This window comes from Aplysia californica, unplaced genomic scaffold, assembly GCF_000002075.1.
Source record: "Aplysia californica isolate F4 #8 unplaced genomic scaffold, AplCal3.0 scaffold00675, whole genome shotgun sequence".
NCBI classification, from domain to species: Eukaryota; Metazoa; Mollusca; class Gastropoda; order Aplysiida; family Aplysiidae; genus Aplysia; species Aplysia californica.
Window position 1 is genome coordinate 282252 of NW_004797945.1, and position 14706 is coordinate 296957.

The 14706-nt window shown below is 39.0% G+C and overlaps 1 protein-coding gene across 4 annotated transcripts; it reads left to right on the forward strand.

The window, feature by feature from the left end:
• The first annotated feature begins 613 nt into the window (after positions 1-613).
• Positions 614-13349, forward strand: LOC101860845 (2',3'-cyclic-nucleotide 3'-phosphodiesterase). 4 transcript variants are annotated; one of them, XM_005108283.3, is made up of 4 exons: positions 614-848; positions 1609-1734; positions 7889-8702; positions 10600-13349. In XM_005108283.3, exons 2-4 carry the CDS (start codon positions 1633-1635, stop codon positions 11418-11420), a joined length of 1737 nt encoding a protein of 578 aa, XP_005108340.1. In that variant the 5' UTR covers positions 614-848; positions 1609-1632; the 3' UTR covers positions 11421-13349. The 4 variants fall into 4 exon arrangements, with proteins under 4 accessions (XP_005108340.1, XP_005108341.1, XP_005108342.1 ...); XM_005108284.3 differs by having other exon boundaries at positions 614-791; XM_005108285.3 differs by having other exon boundaries at positions 614-770.
• Positions 13350-14706: the final 1357 nt, after the last annotated feature.

Consider the following 14706-nt stretch of genomic DNA (forward strand, 5'->3'; position numbering starts at 1 on the left):
CTCTCTCTCTCTCTCTCTCTCTCTCTCTCTCTCCTTCACTCTCTCTGTCTGTCTTCCCCCTCCCCCTTTTATCTACATGAATCTCTTCCTCTGAAACAGAGTTCCAGACTGTTTAGTGTGTTTGGATTACCCAGTTTTGGAGCCTATTCTATATCTTGATTGATGGTTCGGATACTCGCTACCCTACACGAAAGACATTTTTAGTCCTGTAGAATTCCTGCTTGGGATGTCTGTGTTTATGTCTGATTTTTCCCCTACGTTGTGTTATATCCAAGGAGTTCTAAACTCCTTGGTTGCATCGTATCCAGCCTAGATAAGGGTTATAAAAGCAGTCTTCTTCCTAAATTATCTAAATTAATGTGTCAATGGTGGTGTAAAATAATAATCATTCCTAATTAATCGACTACACTTCTACTTCTATTACAGATAGAACCGTTGTTTGTGTACAGCCAAGCTAGATCTATTATATTATTATAAATAATAAAAGTCGAATTATTCCAAGAACGAGCCTGTGATACAGAATCGAGCATTAATCTAGAGAAGAGTCGACCTTTTCGAATAGCTCGCTTGTATCATGTTCGAATAGTTTTGGCAGTCAAATCGATATTCTCACTCTTCTCTCTATTGTGTTGTCAGGAGACACAGCGAGCGATTCCCAACACTTTAGCTCTTCAGTTCTACACCGAAAATGAATCAGCTGTGTTGCGTCAACCTGTTGAAATGAGTAAAGTTTTACGTGGATTTTAGACCTCTAGAATCATGAGAAGGAGGTCTGGAATCTTGAAAATCTGGTTTGAGACTCAAGATCTGTCATTTGATGTTGATTAAATATTTCTAATTGTAAAAAGGTTTGTAAAAATTGTCACACATCATCATGTGACATTTTGTTATGATTTTCCCCCATCGCTTGGGCAGGTTTAGTTTAGTAATAGACTAACTCGATCTAGATTCTACTTCTTATTCTAGAATCTAGATTAAGGTATAGATCTGTCTATAGCTTTGTTGTTTTTGCTCAGTTACAAAGTTATAATTTTTGGCCGGCTCTGGACTGAACATTCGTCATTCGGGAAAATAAACTTTCGAACTCTATTTTCGGTTTCAGTTCTCAAGATTTGTTGATATTAATTATTTTGCGAATGGAGTGGCCTGTGTGTGTGTGTGTGTGTGTGTCTGTGTAGGTCTAAGGCTAAGGTGTGAATGGGGCCTGGGGATGGGGGGTGGAGGATTTTTATTTTTTTTTCATCTTGAAGGACTTTATTTTTTTGCTGGATGACTAATAAATTTACACAAAATAGGTTACTGCCAAGGTCGATTAGTCTTACGCTGTACCTTTTGAAGGTATTTTGAAAATGAAGTATAAAATTTAGTCGGGAACATGCGCAACTGAAATTTCTGAATATTCAGACATTTAAAAATCTCTTGCTCTAGAAATTGAATATGATGCTAAAAATGCTTCTTCGCAAAATGGCAGAATGAAAGATGACGCGTAAATCTCGCAAATAACCGAAAAATCTTGAGATCGGAAACCGTTCGGAGAAATAGAGTTCAAGTTTATTTTCCCGAACGTTTGGAGAAATATAGTCACTTCGATAATTTTTTCCTGTACAGGCAACAAGTAAAAGTTAAGTCACAATGGATGCAGCATTTACTGTGTCTACTGTCCCAGTCTTGACAAGTTCATCGTTGGATCTGAAGTGTGCAGAGTCGAAGACACAGGATGGAAAATGTTTGCAGGTAGGCCAACTACAACGTATGGTAGTATGGTATAAAATTTTAAAGTAGCCTTCCAGCCAGGAATGAAATGTGAAGAATATATTATTGTACACACAGGCCTTGATCTACATAATAAGCTCAATGAAATGGCTTCGCTTTTCTATTAAAATTACTGTTAGCATATCAGTCAGTCTCGAGTCTAAATATAATATATATATATAGCATTGGTGACACAGTGTACGGTAAGTTTTGGCCACCTCTATTCTCACCCGGTGTGCGTTTAGTGTGATATATATACCAGTGTAAATATACGTTCCAGCGCTCTTGTGTGTTGAAAGCGTGAAAAATTTTGTCTGCAGGCAGTGATAGAGAGGGAGGGGGAGGGGGAGAAACAGATTGGGAGAGAGAAGGAGTAGCGAGAACTTCCAGGCAAAACAAAATGGCAACCGGAGTATTTCGGCTCAATTCGATTTAATAAGTGAAATAATAAACGTAACATCTTTGTAGATGACCAAATTAGTAGTTTACTTTTGTGCAATAACCTTATTTTTGTCCTTTGTTTTTGTCAGTTTAATCATCCACACCGTAGACAGTTTTCAGAAATTCGGAAAAACAGGTCTTGTTTCACACCAGGTGAGAATAGCCGACGCTGGCAAGTCTTACCGGAGGTGAGAGGTCGATCGTATTTTTATTCTCACCAGGAGTGAGAATAGCCACTTGTGTAAAAGTTTTGACAGGGAACATTAATAAGGCCTCTGCCTGCATTCTTGTCAAATTCACTACCTCAGAAAATTATTCAGTTATAAATTATATCGCGCATTTTTGGCTGTTTTAAATTACTATAATTTACTATAATAAGACCTTGAGGTCAGACTCCAAATGCTCTTCTGCTCTATTGATATCAATAATTTAAAGTTGTACGATTATTTGCAGTCGTTAATCAAGATATCGCCCCTGCAGGTGGGTGGCCCCATAATTTTACTATGGGGGAGTAAAGAATGCACCTGCCGTGATACTGCGTGTCATAAGAGGTGACTAAAGGTGCATAGGTCTGGCCACCTGAAAAGTAACAGTTTGCGGAGGCCAACTACCCGACCCAGTAAAAAAGGAAAGTTATAGAAACACGAACAAACATGCCTTACAATTTTTCCATCTTGGGAGACGGGGAGGAGCTTCTGCATCAGCAGGAACAATGAAGGACAGCGGACAAAGCCGAAAGGACTCTTCTGACCCGAAACCATCTCTGTCAAACAAGTCTCTCCGGATTGCGTCGTGGAATGTTCGCACCATGTATGAAGCAGGACAGAGTTCTCAAGTGACACAAGAGATGAAAAGATACAGGCTGCACATACTAGGAGTCAGTGAAACCCACTGGATACAGTCTGGACAGAAGCAGCTCAGCTCGGGGGAACAAATATTATATTCTGGGAGGGAAGTATGCGCAGAAGTCACTTAGAGGATGGAAACCACAGGGGGAAAGGATCATCATGGCTTCTTTCACTACCAGAAGTAAGAACATCAACATGAACATAGTACAGATCTACGCCCCGACAAACAATGCTTCGGATGATGACAAGGATGCTTTTTACTGCCGGCTCCAGGGGGTCACCGACAAACTGCCAAGGAAAGATGTCAACATCATAATGGGAGATGCTAATGCCAAGATAGGTCAGGACAACGTAGGTTACGAGGGAATCATGGGACAACATGGCCTGGGACAAATGAATGAGAACTGTGAGCGATTTGCAAATCTCTGTGCTTTCAACAGTCTTGTCATAGGAGGCTCTGTTTTTCCCCATAAGAGGATCCACAAGGCTACTTGGGTATCACCAGATGGAGTGACAGAGAACCAGATCGATCATTTTTGTATCTCTCGTAGGTTCAGGCGTTCACTGGAAGATGTCAAAGTACAGAGAGGGGCAGATGTTGGATCAGATCATCTTCTGCTGTTAGCAAAACTCAAGCTTCGTCTAAAAAAACATGGAACCAGAACAGGAACAAAAAGAATGAAGTTCCAAGTAAGTCTTTTAGATAGACACAAGAAACAGGAGTTTCAACTGCAGTTGAGGAACAGATTTCAACCCTTGGCGGATCTTGGTGAGGAAGACAGGGAGGTGTATACACACTGGAACAAGGTCAAAGAAGTCTTTACATCAGCCTGTCAAGAAGTACTCGGTGTGAAGAAATAAGAGCACAAGGAATGGATTAGCCAACACTCACTGGATTTAATTAGGACAAAAAGACAGCTGAAGGCAGAAGCGAATGCAAGTAGGACAAGAGGATCAAGAGCGGATGCATTGGAGAAGTACTGGACAACAGCTAAAGATGTCAAGAAACCACTAAGAAAAGACAAGGAGGAATTCAGGAACAGGCTGGCAGAGAAGGCAGAGGAAGCAGCGGTAGGAGGGCACATGCGAATCCTTTACCAGACCACGAGGACACTTTCTGGAAAATACGGGAAACTTGAAATACCAGTAAAGGACCAAGAGGAGAAAACCATTTTTGGAAAGGAAGCTCTGTCCAAACAATGGGTAGAGCATTTCAACAGTCTCCTGAACAGACCACCACCGAGTAACCCGCCAAACATCCTGCCAGCAAGAAATGAGTTACCTATCTGCTGTGATGCTCCTTCAAAACAAGAGATTCTGGATGCCATTAAGAAGCTGAACAAAGGGGAAGCGGCTGGTCCTGACCAGATTCCACCTGAAGCCCTAAAAGCAGATGCCAATGTGACGGCAGACATCCTCCTCCCACTGTTTACCAGGATCTGGAATGAGAGCATGTTCCCAAAGGATTGGAAAGAAAAACACCTCGTGAAGCTTCCAAAAAAGGGGGAATCTCAGCAACTGCAGCAACTACAGAGGGATCACTCTTCTCTCAATACCAGGTAAGGTCTTCAACAGAATCATTCTGGAGAGAATCAAGACAGCAACGGATCCAAGATTACGGGATGAACAGGTTGGTTTCCGGAAAAATCGCTCAACCACCGACCAGATTGCCACGCTGAGGATTATTGTGGAACTCCCAGCTGATTGTCATCTTCCTTGACTATGAGAAGACTTGACAGTATAGACCGAGCAACACTATGGAAGATACTGAGACACCACGGGATCCCACAGAAATTGGTGAACCTCATCAAGAGCATGTACGAAGAGACAAGTTGCAGGGTTGTACATGATGGCCAGCTCACTGACAACTTTGACATCAAGACTGGTGTGAGACAGGGATGTTTATTATCACCGTCCCTCTTCATATTGGCAGTCGACTGGCTGATGAAGGAAACCACCAGAGGACACAGAAACGGTGTACAGTGGACCCCATGGACACAGTTGGACGGTCTGGACTTTGCAGATTACTTGGCGGCGCTTCTGGCTCACACTCAGGAACAGTTGCAAGCAAAGACAACAATTTTAAACAGCCTATCAGAGTCTGTTGGATTGAGGATCCACCCCGGAAAGTCGAAAGTCCTAAGGATAGATGCACTGCGAAAGGAGCAGGTCACATTACAAGGAAACGCACTAGAAGAGGTCGAATCCTTCTATCTTGGGAGTATAATTTACAGAGAGGGAGGTACAGGTGCTGAAATAAAGTCCCACATTGGAAAGGCACAGGCTGCATTTATTTCTTTGAGCAGGATTTGGAGGACCAGGGACATCTCATTACGAACAAAGCTTAGAATTTTCAACTCAAATGTGAAGTCAGTCTTGTTGTATGGATGTGAGACCTGGAACGCATCCCATACGTGCATAAAGAGGATCCAGGTTCATAGGAGGCTGCTGAGGATCAAATGGACAGACGAGGAAGTATTATATTAAGAAGAACCAGACAGAGCCCGGTCAGAGATGAGGTGTGAAGAAGACGTTAGCGATAAATTGGACACACTCTCAGGAAGTCAGGCAGCTGCATAACAAGAAAAGTGTTAGATTGGAACCCACAGGGTAAAAGATCAAGGGGAACCTGGAGAAAAGTCACAGAAATGGATGTACAGAAAAGTGGGAAGACGTGGAGTGACATCAAGCGACTAGCCCAGGATAGGGAAAGGTGGAGAGTGTTTGTTCGTGGCCTATATCCTGACCCAGGGTGAGAAAGGCAATGATGATGAATCAAGGTATGAAAATATTGCTTGAAAAAGCTTTTTAACATGTTGTGAAACTCAAAATCTTTTACTTTTACGTCAAATTTCTCAAAATTAGGTACTGAGCAGATAGAACTTTATAATTCTGGGGTAGCGAAATGCATAGAGGCCTATAATGTGTCTCGACGCGGTAGAATCAGGGGCTCGGCAATTTTTGGGCATGTGGAGTTATTCGTATTATCCTTTAAAAGCCTGTTCATTTGTCTATATTTACGAAGAGAAAAAATACCCATCTATCTCTAATAGAAGTTGAGATATTTGAGATTGGACGAGGTGGGGGCACCTGGTTTCAAAATAAAGTTATCAAGAAAGTGGCCGATAAAATTTGGTGATTTCCATAGCTTGAGAGTCCTTGGAAACTGAAAAGTGACATAATTTGTGTGCCTTAAATCAGCTTTTTTTTCAGAAAAATACACACATGATAACAATGTGTCTTCAAATGGTCATACATGCACATGGTGTTGAGCCCCCCAAAAATCGATAAAAATTGCCAAAACAGCGTAAAAATGCTGATATCTTCAATTTCATAATTTTGACGAGCGCCTGATTTCGTCAAAATAATGACATAGAAGAAACTGGCATTTTTCTGCCAGTTTGGCAATTCTTATAAATATAAATTTTGCTTTTTGGCTTAACACCTTTTTTGTTCAATTAACAACACATTTCTGGGTGGATTTTACTGAAAAACGTTGATTAAAGGCACAAAAAAGTAAGTTTTCATTTTCCACAGACTATCAGACTATGGAAATAACTAAACTTTGGCGGCCATTTTCTCGCTAATTCTACTTTTGAAACAAGGCGAACCCACCTTCTTCAATTTCAAATATCTTGACTTCTATTCAAGATGGGCATTTTTTCCTCTGATAGCAAGACAACTGAAATAGCTTTAAGATGATACCAATAGCTCCACATGCCCAAAAATTGATGAGCGCCTGATTCTATTACATCAAGACAATATAAATACGTTTGGAAGTGACTTTACTTTTAAGGGAAGACCCGGGTCGGCGATCCAAGGCAATATCGATACAATTTTTCAAACTATCCAACTTTTGTTTTTGGCGGAAAAACATCCTTTGACATCTGTTCTATCGAATCAAAATGAAGAAACTGTTGAAAAAACACCCTAAATGACCTAAAAGGGCGTTTGAAAAGTGCAAATTGCTCTAAAAATCCTTTAAAAAATCCCTGTTTTTTCTGTTTTTCTCAAAATCTACTTTTTGACATATGTGACCTCGAGGGTGCAAAGAGTTTTCAAAAACTATAGAAGCTAGAAACTTCAAATTTGATGTACATGTGCTTTAAGATCAATTCTGGGGATCTATGAAAGGGAATTGGGAAATATTGGTAACTTGAGGAAATATTCAATTTTTTTGTAATATGTACCCCAAAATTTCGTCCACTGACTCTAGGGGGTCCAAAGACTTTGGGCTCACTTTTTTAGTTTTAAAGATAGGTCAAAATCCTTTCATAGATCCCCACTTCATATAGGTTTGTACTCAGGCTGATAATTCAATATTTACAATGAAATTCGTCTGCACTAAGAAACTGGTTTGAAAATCCAAGATGGCCGTCACAGAAGAAAAATTGAACAAATTCACCCCTAGTACATCCTATTTACCTATGAACTTCTTGCACAATTACATGAAATTGAATAAAAGTCATTCGTTTAGAAAATTTTTCCGGGAATGTACGTCTCCCCTTAAGTTTAAAAAAAGGAGACTGAAAGGATCAAGTGTGACAGCTCCATAGTACGAGAGTATTGAAGCTTTATTATAATTAATTCTCTGTGCACATGAAAAAAACAAACACCTAAAGATCAATACTTTAACAGTAACCCTCAAACAGAATGCCATTTATTCTTCATCTCTCGTCACAACCAATAATTTTAGTGTTTTATCATTTCGCTAATTATATGTGTGTGTGTGTAATAATAATTTAAATGGCAGCACAGTTTAAATTTTTGTAACTGTACTGTAATTGCAATGAAAGATTACAAACGTAAATATAAAGGAAAAGGGCTTTTCTTCTCTCTCTTCACAGGAGCTAGTGCTTGGCCTGACAGAACTGGGCCTTGAGCTCAACATTCCTGCTTCTGCTGCCACAGACGAAGTGCGAGAACATTTCTCACAGACTCGTGTGGCTCAGAGTCAGAGACTGCCAGTAGAACCAGAACCTATAGACACCTCCACAGCTATACCCCCTGGTGCCAATATCAACTTTCTCAACTTTCCCTTCATTACAAACAGAGAGACAGTGAGATACGTAAATAATTCAGACTCAAGGGTGATGTTTGTCTTGAGGGGCGTTTCTGGGTCGGGAAAATCTACAGTTGTTTGCACAATCAAAAATTTATACGCCACTCGTGCAGTTGTGTGTTCGGCTGATAACTTTTTCCTTACAGAGGATGGCGAGTATGAATTTGATGAGAAATTGCTCAGCAGCGCCCACAGTACGTGTCAGCAGAAAGTGAAAGAGGCGTGTCACAAAGGCACACCAGTAGTGATCGTCGACAACACTAACGTGAAAAAGTGGGAAATGAAATTTTATTTATCACTAGCAAACAGATGCGGTTATGTGGTCATTCTTGTAGAGCCAAAGACTCCATGGAAAAAGAACGCTCGTGAACTTCATAAAAGGAACAAGCATGGAGTGCCTCTTGAAGTCTTGCAGAGAAAAGTAAACTCTTTTGATGATATCATTCCCTCATACTATGGCTGGTTCCTGAATGGCAAGATGTCTCAGAAACTGTCGAGATTTTGCTCAAGTTTGTTCATGGAGTGCCAGGAAAAGTTTCCAGCTTTGAAGAGGGACTTGCTTCAAGAATTGCATGTGCAGCCCAGTCTTATTGATGAAGGTGAGTCAGTGAGAATAAGTATATTCGCAAGTCCTATAAACGGTAAAATTACTCTTTAAGAGAGAGAAAAAAAGTATGTTTATTGACGTGGTGGAATCAGGGGCTCGTCAATTTTTGGGCATGTGGAGTTATTGGTCTGCTGGTCCTGCCACCTCCAGTACATCTCCCTTCTTTACACCAATGATGACTTGTGTCAAATTGTGTGCAGCCTTTTATGCAACTTGAATCCACTCACTGCCATCATTTATATCATCTAACTCACACACCTTCTTTAGAGACTTTTCTGCCTGTGCCATCCAAGATTGACTTCTCTTTATTCAAGTCCCTCTGTCCTGCTTGATCGCTGGGTGAAGTGGGTGTCCTTCCATTTCCATAACTTACAGGTACATCTTAACCAGAGCTAATTTCTGTCTTACTCGTATACTGGAGAGTCCAAGTATATGTCTTAGACAAACAATTGGAGTGTCTCTGTGGCAACCAAGGACAGTACGCATTACCTCATTTTGAACCCTGTCCAATTATTCTATTTGGGTTTTTGATAGAGTAAGCCCTGTCCAAGTACTCCCAAGTAGATGCATTAAAAAATGATGATAATGATAGTACATTTTTTGTATCCTCTATCAACACAATTTTGATCATTTTAGGAGATGTACTGCTTTGACCATGCTAAACATCGTCATCAGACAGATGTATACTCAGTAGAATACTTCCTCATATCATGTTAGAATCAAACTCACTTAATAATATCTGGGTGGTTGGCAGATGTTCTGGTGTGGTTTGCTCCTTCATTCTCATCGAACATCTATCATCCTTGTCTCTTCTCCTTCATCTCTTTACATGTATGATACTCTCTAGTAAGGCTTCTATTCTTTGGCACTTATATGACCGATTTGTGTTGCAAGTGCTGCAACACTCATACTAAAAGTAAAAAATAAATCCACACGTCTTCTATGCAATGAGGAAGAACTTCACTCTGATTGCATAGATATATTATCAGATTCTCAATTTGCATCTCAAAATGCGGTGAGCAAAAATTAAAAGCGATTTTTCCCACAGATACTGTCAGACTGGAGCTGGCATAAATGGAATCCACACGTTTTTTACTATGGGTCTGACTGAGAGCCTTATAGCAGAGTGAACGGAACCATATTTTACATTGCATCTGATTCAGTAAAACCCTGATAACACTAAACTTCATGGGACCAGAGAATTTCTATCATGTTGAGAGAAGTTACAATGCATAAAATAGAGATGGGGAAAAACGTGGAGATTTGAAATCCCTCCGTTGCAATAGGAATTGTTTTCGTATTGAAGGAAGGTCTTCTTGTTCAATAAAGTCTTTTATACATTTGTTGACATTGTATGATTCAAGAAAATTGCTCTACACACTGTTTTGGGAAGTAGAAAAAAATATTAAAACTTACCTAGCTGATCTTTTTTTTATGGCACGAACCAAAATGTGTTCCTTTTATGGACTCACAAGTTGGGGGAGACATGTTTTGTATGGTAGGCTAGGTAGGATGGGGGAATTGTTTTATTTACTAATTTCTGACTACATTTTGCCTCTTAATTTGTGTCATTAAATACTTTCAAATTTTATATAACTGATACTGGATTCACTGACAGCTGATGAATTATCTTTGATAAGGGAGCTGTTTAGGTAATTGATATTTATGAAAACTGTGTTTAAATCTGAATGAGGTTCAGTTTTTCAGTAAGTTTTTCTTTCTTTTAAACTACTGTAGATAGTCAATGTGTTCATGCTACCCTTTTTAAACAAAAACTGAAACGAACACAAAACTGTATTGTATCAATTCTTATACCTCTGTTTTAGCTGTTTTAAAATGTACATTTGACTGTATCTCATTGAATTTCTTTTCTTCTTTTTCCGTGACAGAGACTGCCCAAGGCATTTTGACAGAGTATTTCTCACATGCTGCACAGTCCAGCCCCCTCCTCCACTGCACGTCTCGCTTCTGTGCCCGGGGAAAAGTACCAGGGTCCACTACATACCACAACCGTAGGGACGTGCAGGCTGCTTGCGGGAAGTCTTTCTGTTTGACCATCACTGCCGTGGTCATTACTAGGAGAACTTTGAGCATTCGTGTGTCACTGGGAGAGAACCAGATGCCCTTGTTTGACCGCCCGGAGGAGCGGGACTGGGCAAAAGGAGCCAGGGGTTTTTACAGTAATACTTCAGTCTTGCCTGCTGGTAGCAGTAACTGCCATGAAGGGGAAGATGAAGGAGATGGGTTTAGCGTTGTCAGGAGGGGGAAGAAAAAGGGCAGGCTTGCGAAACAGACCAAGAGGAAAACCAAACAATCTCCACGTAAAGAAGAGCAAGACGAAAGCAACCGAGGCGAAAATCTCGAGAGTGGTGATCCATTTGTCAGTGAAGCAACGTCTGAGGGTGACACCTCCGCAGATATGTCAGATCTGTCCGAGGGTGGGGGACTGGCAGAGATTTTCCCGCACGCTCAGTTCTCTGGTACGGGTAGAAGTTGCCACTGTACTGTGAAAACGGCCAGAGGCATCGAGTCAAGGGAGACAAACTTTGACATTTTGCAGTTGTGCGACATAGAGAGGTCACAGCTCCATCAGTTGTCAGATTTCATTGATGTGAAACATGGGAAAGCAAAGTACTATGGTGATGGATTTTGTTGTGTATATTTCACCAAGCCTTTGAAAGTCGGTTCTTTGTTCAGTGGTTATTATTAATTACGACAAAAATTGTTCAATTTCTGTATTGAATATAAGACTTCACATGAGTGAAGAGTGAAACTTTAAAGATTAAATTGTAAATTATCTTCTTATATTAGTATGCTTCATAGTTGATATTATTATTAATCCTAATATGGCTGGTGGTTGGAGGGTGGTCTGGTGTGGTTTGCTCCTTCTGTCCTATCAAACATCTATTGTCCTGATCTCTCCTCCGTCTTTTTTGTGTTTGATACTCTCTTGTAACAACTCCAGTTTTCAGCACTTATATGACCTTCCTGTGTTGCAACTGCTGTAACCCTCATACTAAACTTATCTTTATGCCCTTCAAGCCAATACTGTTTTAAAAGACCTGTTGAAAAAAAAAGCTCTGACAAAAGTTGTACACACTACAGTTTTCATGGTGAGACAGTTTAAGGCCAGGGGATTGGAGAACTGTTGATGGGTCCTATTTTTTTCTTCTGTCCCTCTGCTCTTTCCTCATTTAATTTTTTTTCCCCAGGAGCGTGTAACTTTTATTTTATCCATATGTTTCTTATCTTGTTGAGAAATTAGTATGCCTGTCTAAAATATATTTAGAATGAGTTGGGTGTGAAGAGGGAGGCAGAACTGGCTGGCAAAAAAGCACTCATCAAAATGAGTTAAAAGTGTTTTAGTGTGTAGATGGTAAGTCAGATAATGGTACGTTGCAAACAATGATAAATCTGTGTTTGAAAGATGCAAATTTTAACTTTTATTTGATGATAGATGTGAAAATAGAAAGAACACATCATGTGTCACTCTGCAAAATGGAAGGCACACTGTCAAAACATTAAGGAACATATGATGTGAATCTGCTCTACACAGGATGGCCTTATTAAATTAATGTTATAGTTTGGGGTTTTTTTTATACATTGTACTTATTTTATTTTTGGTGGCCTACAATAGTATGTTCTTTTAGTGTAATAATAACATGAAAACAGACTTTTAAAATGCACATGGTCAAATTTGATACTACCTATTTTTTAATCAAATATGTTTGTACAAAATTCATATGATTGTTGTTGTTTTTTTCTACGCTTATAATTTCTGTAGCGAAACTTCAAAGTGTTTTTAATTTTTACTGATGATAATCACTTCTCTACCTTAGAAATACTAAGTTTTATCTGACATTTTTGGCTTTTTTGAGTTACACGTACTAAGACCATGAGTCAGAAACCAAATGCTCTATCTGCTTTATCAAATGTTAAGATAATTTGAAGTCCTAATCAAGACATTTTAAAGAATTGCATATTTCAAAACTAGGAAGGCCTACTGAGCAGATAAAACTTTGTAATTCTGAGGGAGCGACTTTGCTCACTTTTGCTTTGTCTTAATACTTGATGTATTGCTACTTTGCTTTGTCTTAATACTTGATGTATTGCTACTTTGCTTTGTCTTAATACTTGATGTATTGCTACTTTGCTTTGTCTTAATACTTGATGTATTGCTACTTTGCTTTGTCTTAATACTTGATGTATTGCTACTTTGCTTTGTCTTAATACTTGATGTATTGCTACTTTGCTTTGTCTTAATACTTGATGTATTGCTACTTTGCTTTGTCTTAATACTTGATGTATTGCTACTTTGCTTTGTCTTAATACTTGATGTATTGCTACTTTGCTTTGTCTTAATACTTGATGTATTGCTACTTTGCTTTGTCTTAATACTTGATGTATTGCTACTTTGCTTTGTCTTAATACTTGATGTATTGCTACTTTGCTTTGTCTTAATACTTGATGTATTGCTACTTTGCTTTGTCTTAATACTTGATGTATTGCTACTTTGCTTTGTCTTATTACTTGATGTATTGCTACTTTGCTTTGTCTTAATACTTGATGTATTGCTACTTTGCTTTCTTGTTTGATATGATCCAATCAAAACAGTCTCCAGAGAAATGAAAGCCATAAACATGCTTTATATTTATAGTTTTTAGTTAATTTAATTATAATAAGTATGAGATGGGAAGTCTGTAAGAAAAGGGTGTGTGTGGTTGGTGGACGCTCTGGTGTGGTTTGCTTCTTCTTTCCTATAAAACATCTATCGTCCTTATCTCCCCATCTTCTTTTTTATTTGTTACTCTCTTGTCACACCTCTAATTTTCTGGCGCTCATTTGACCTTATGCAGTCACGAGCGCCGTTAAAACTTCTACATGTACTAAAACAAAAGAAAAGGGAAAAAAAGTTTGGGGAGAATTTTTATAGATTACCACGGTCTTTCTGCTGACTGAGACGTTTCATCCCTGTCAGCCCCAGTTGGACTTGTAAGATCAAAACCCTCCTCTTAATTTATCTAAATATAAATAATATAAGAAAAATATTTTAAGTGTTTTATATTTATAATTTTTGTAAACGTTTAGGGTTTGTAAATTATTGAGATCTTTTCTTCAAATGCAGTGCAGCATTAATTGTTTACTCACCAAAACTGGCAAGCAGTATCATTTTGGGTTTTGGTTTGTCATCTGACAATTTCAGATAAGTGCAGATGATATGTATGATAATATGCGAGGTATCGTGGTGAAATCAGGTGCCTAGAAAAATAATGAAATCGAAGAAACCAGCGTTTTTCTGATGGTTTGGCAATTTGTATAAATATTTTAAAATTTTGCTCAACGCTTTTTAAGTACATTTGAAAACACATTTCCATGTGTGGATTTTACAGAAAAACACTTATTTAAGGCATAAAAAATGTAAATTTTCAGTTTCCAAGGACTTTCAAACTAAGGAGACCAAACTTTAGTCGCCATTTTCTGGATAAATTACCACTGAATCCAGACGACTCATACCTTCTTCACTTCATCACAAATATCTCGACTTCTGTTCATGATCTATAGATGGGTATTTTAAAAAAATTTAAAGCAATGCAAATGAACAAGCTTTAAAATGATACCAATATTAATAACTCCACATGCCCAAAAATTGACGAGTGCCTGATTCTACTGTGTCATGACTCATATTAATGTGTTCCTTACAGAGGACTGGGTGCACTTTACTTGATCAAACCCCCCCCCCCCCCCCCCCCCCCCGGGCGATGCTAATGACTGAAGTTTCTTTAGGCCGTACCTGTCCCAGTGGGTTTTTTTTTTTTTTAATTCTAAAATTATGCAAACTGAGCCCAAAAATATGAAATTATGCGATTCTGTTAATTTTAACAAAGAATGATAAAGGAAAATAATTTGTGACCCACTATTTCAGGGGTGCCTTGATAGTCTAAGCAGACTTAGTGCTGTTGAAGCTAGAGAGGTGAGCAGAGTAAGTCTGATTCCCT

Bases quoted from the DNA above. Each gene is read 5' to 3' on its own strand.
- LOC101860845 (XM_005108283.3), top strand. From the start codon at position 1,633: ATGGATGCAGCATTTACTGTGTCTACTGTCCCAGTCTTGACAAGTTCA. The intron at 1,735-7,888 runs GTAGGCCAACTA...CTCTCTTCACAG, and splicing joins AGGATGGAAAATGTTTGCAG to GAGCTAGTGCTTGGCCTGAC. The intron at 8,703-10,599 runs GTGAGTCAGTGA...TTTCCGTGACAG, and splicing joins GCCCAGTCTTATTGATGAAG to AGACTGCCCAAGGCATTTTG.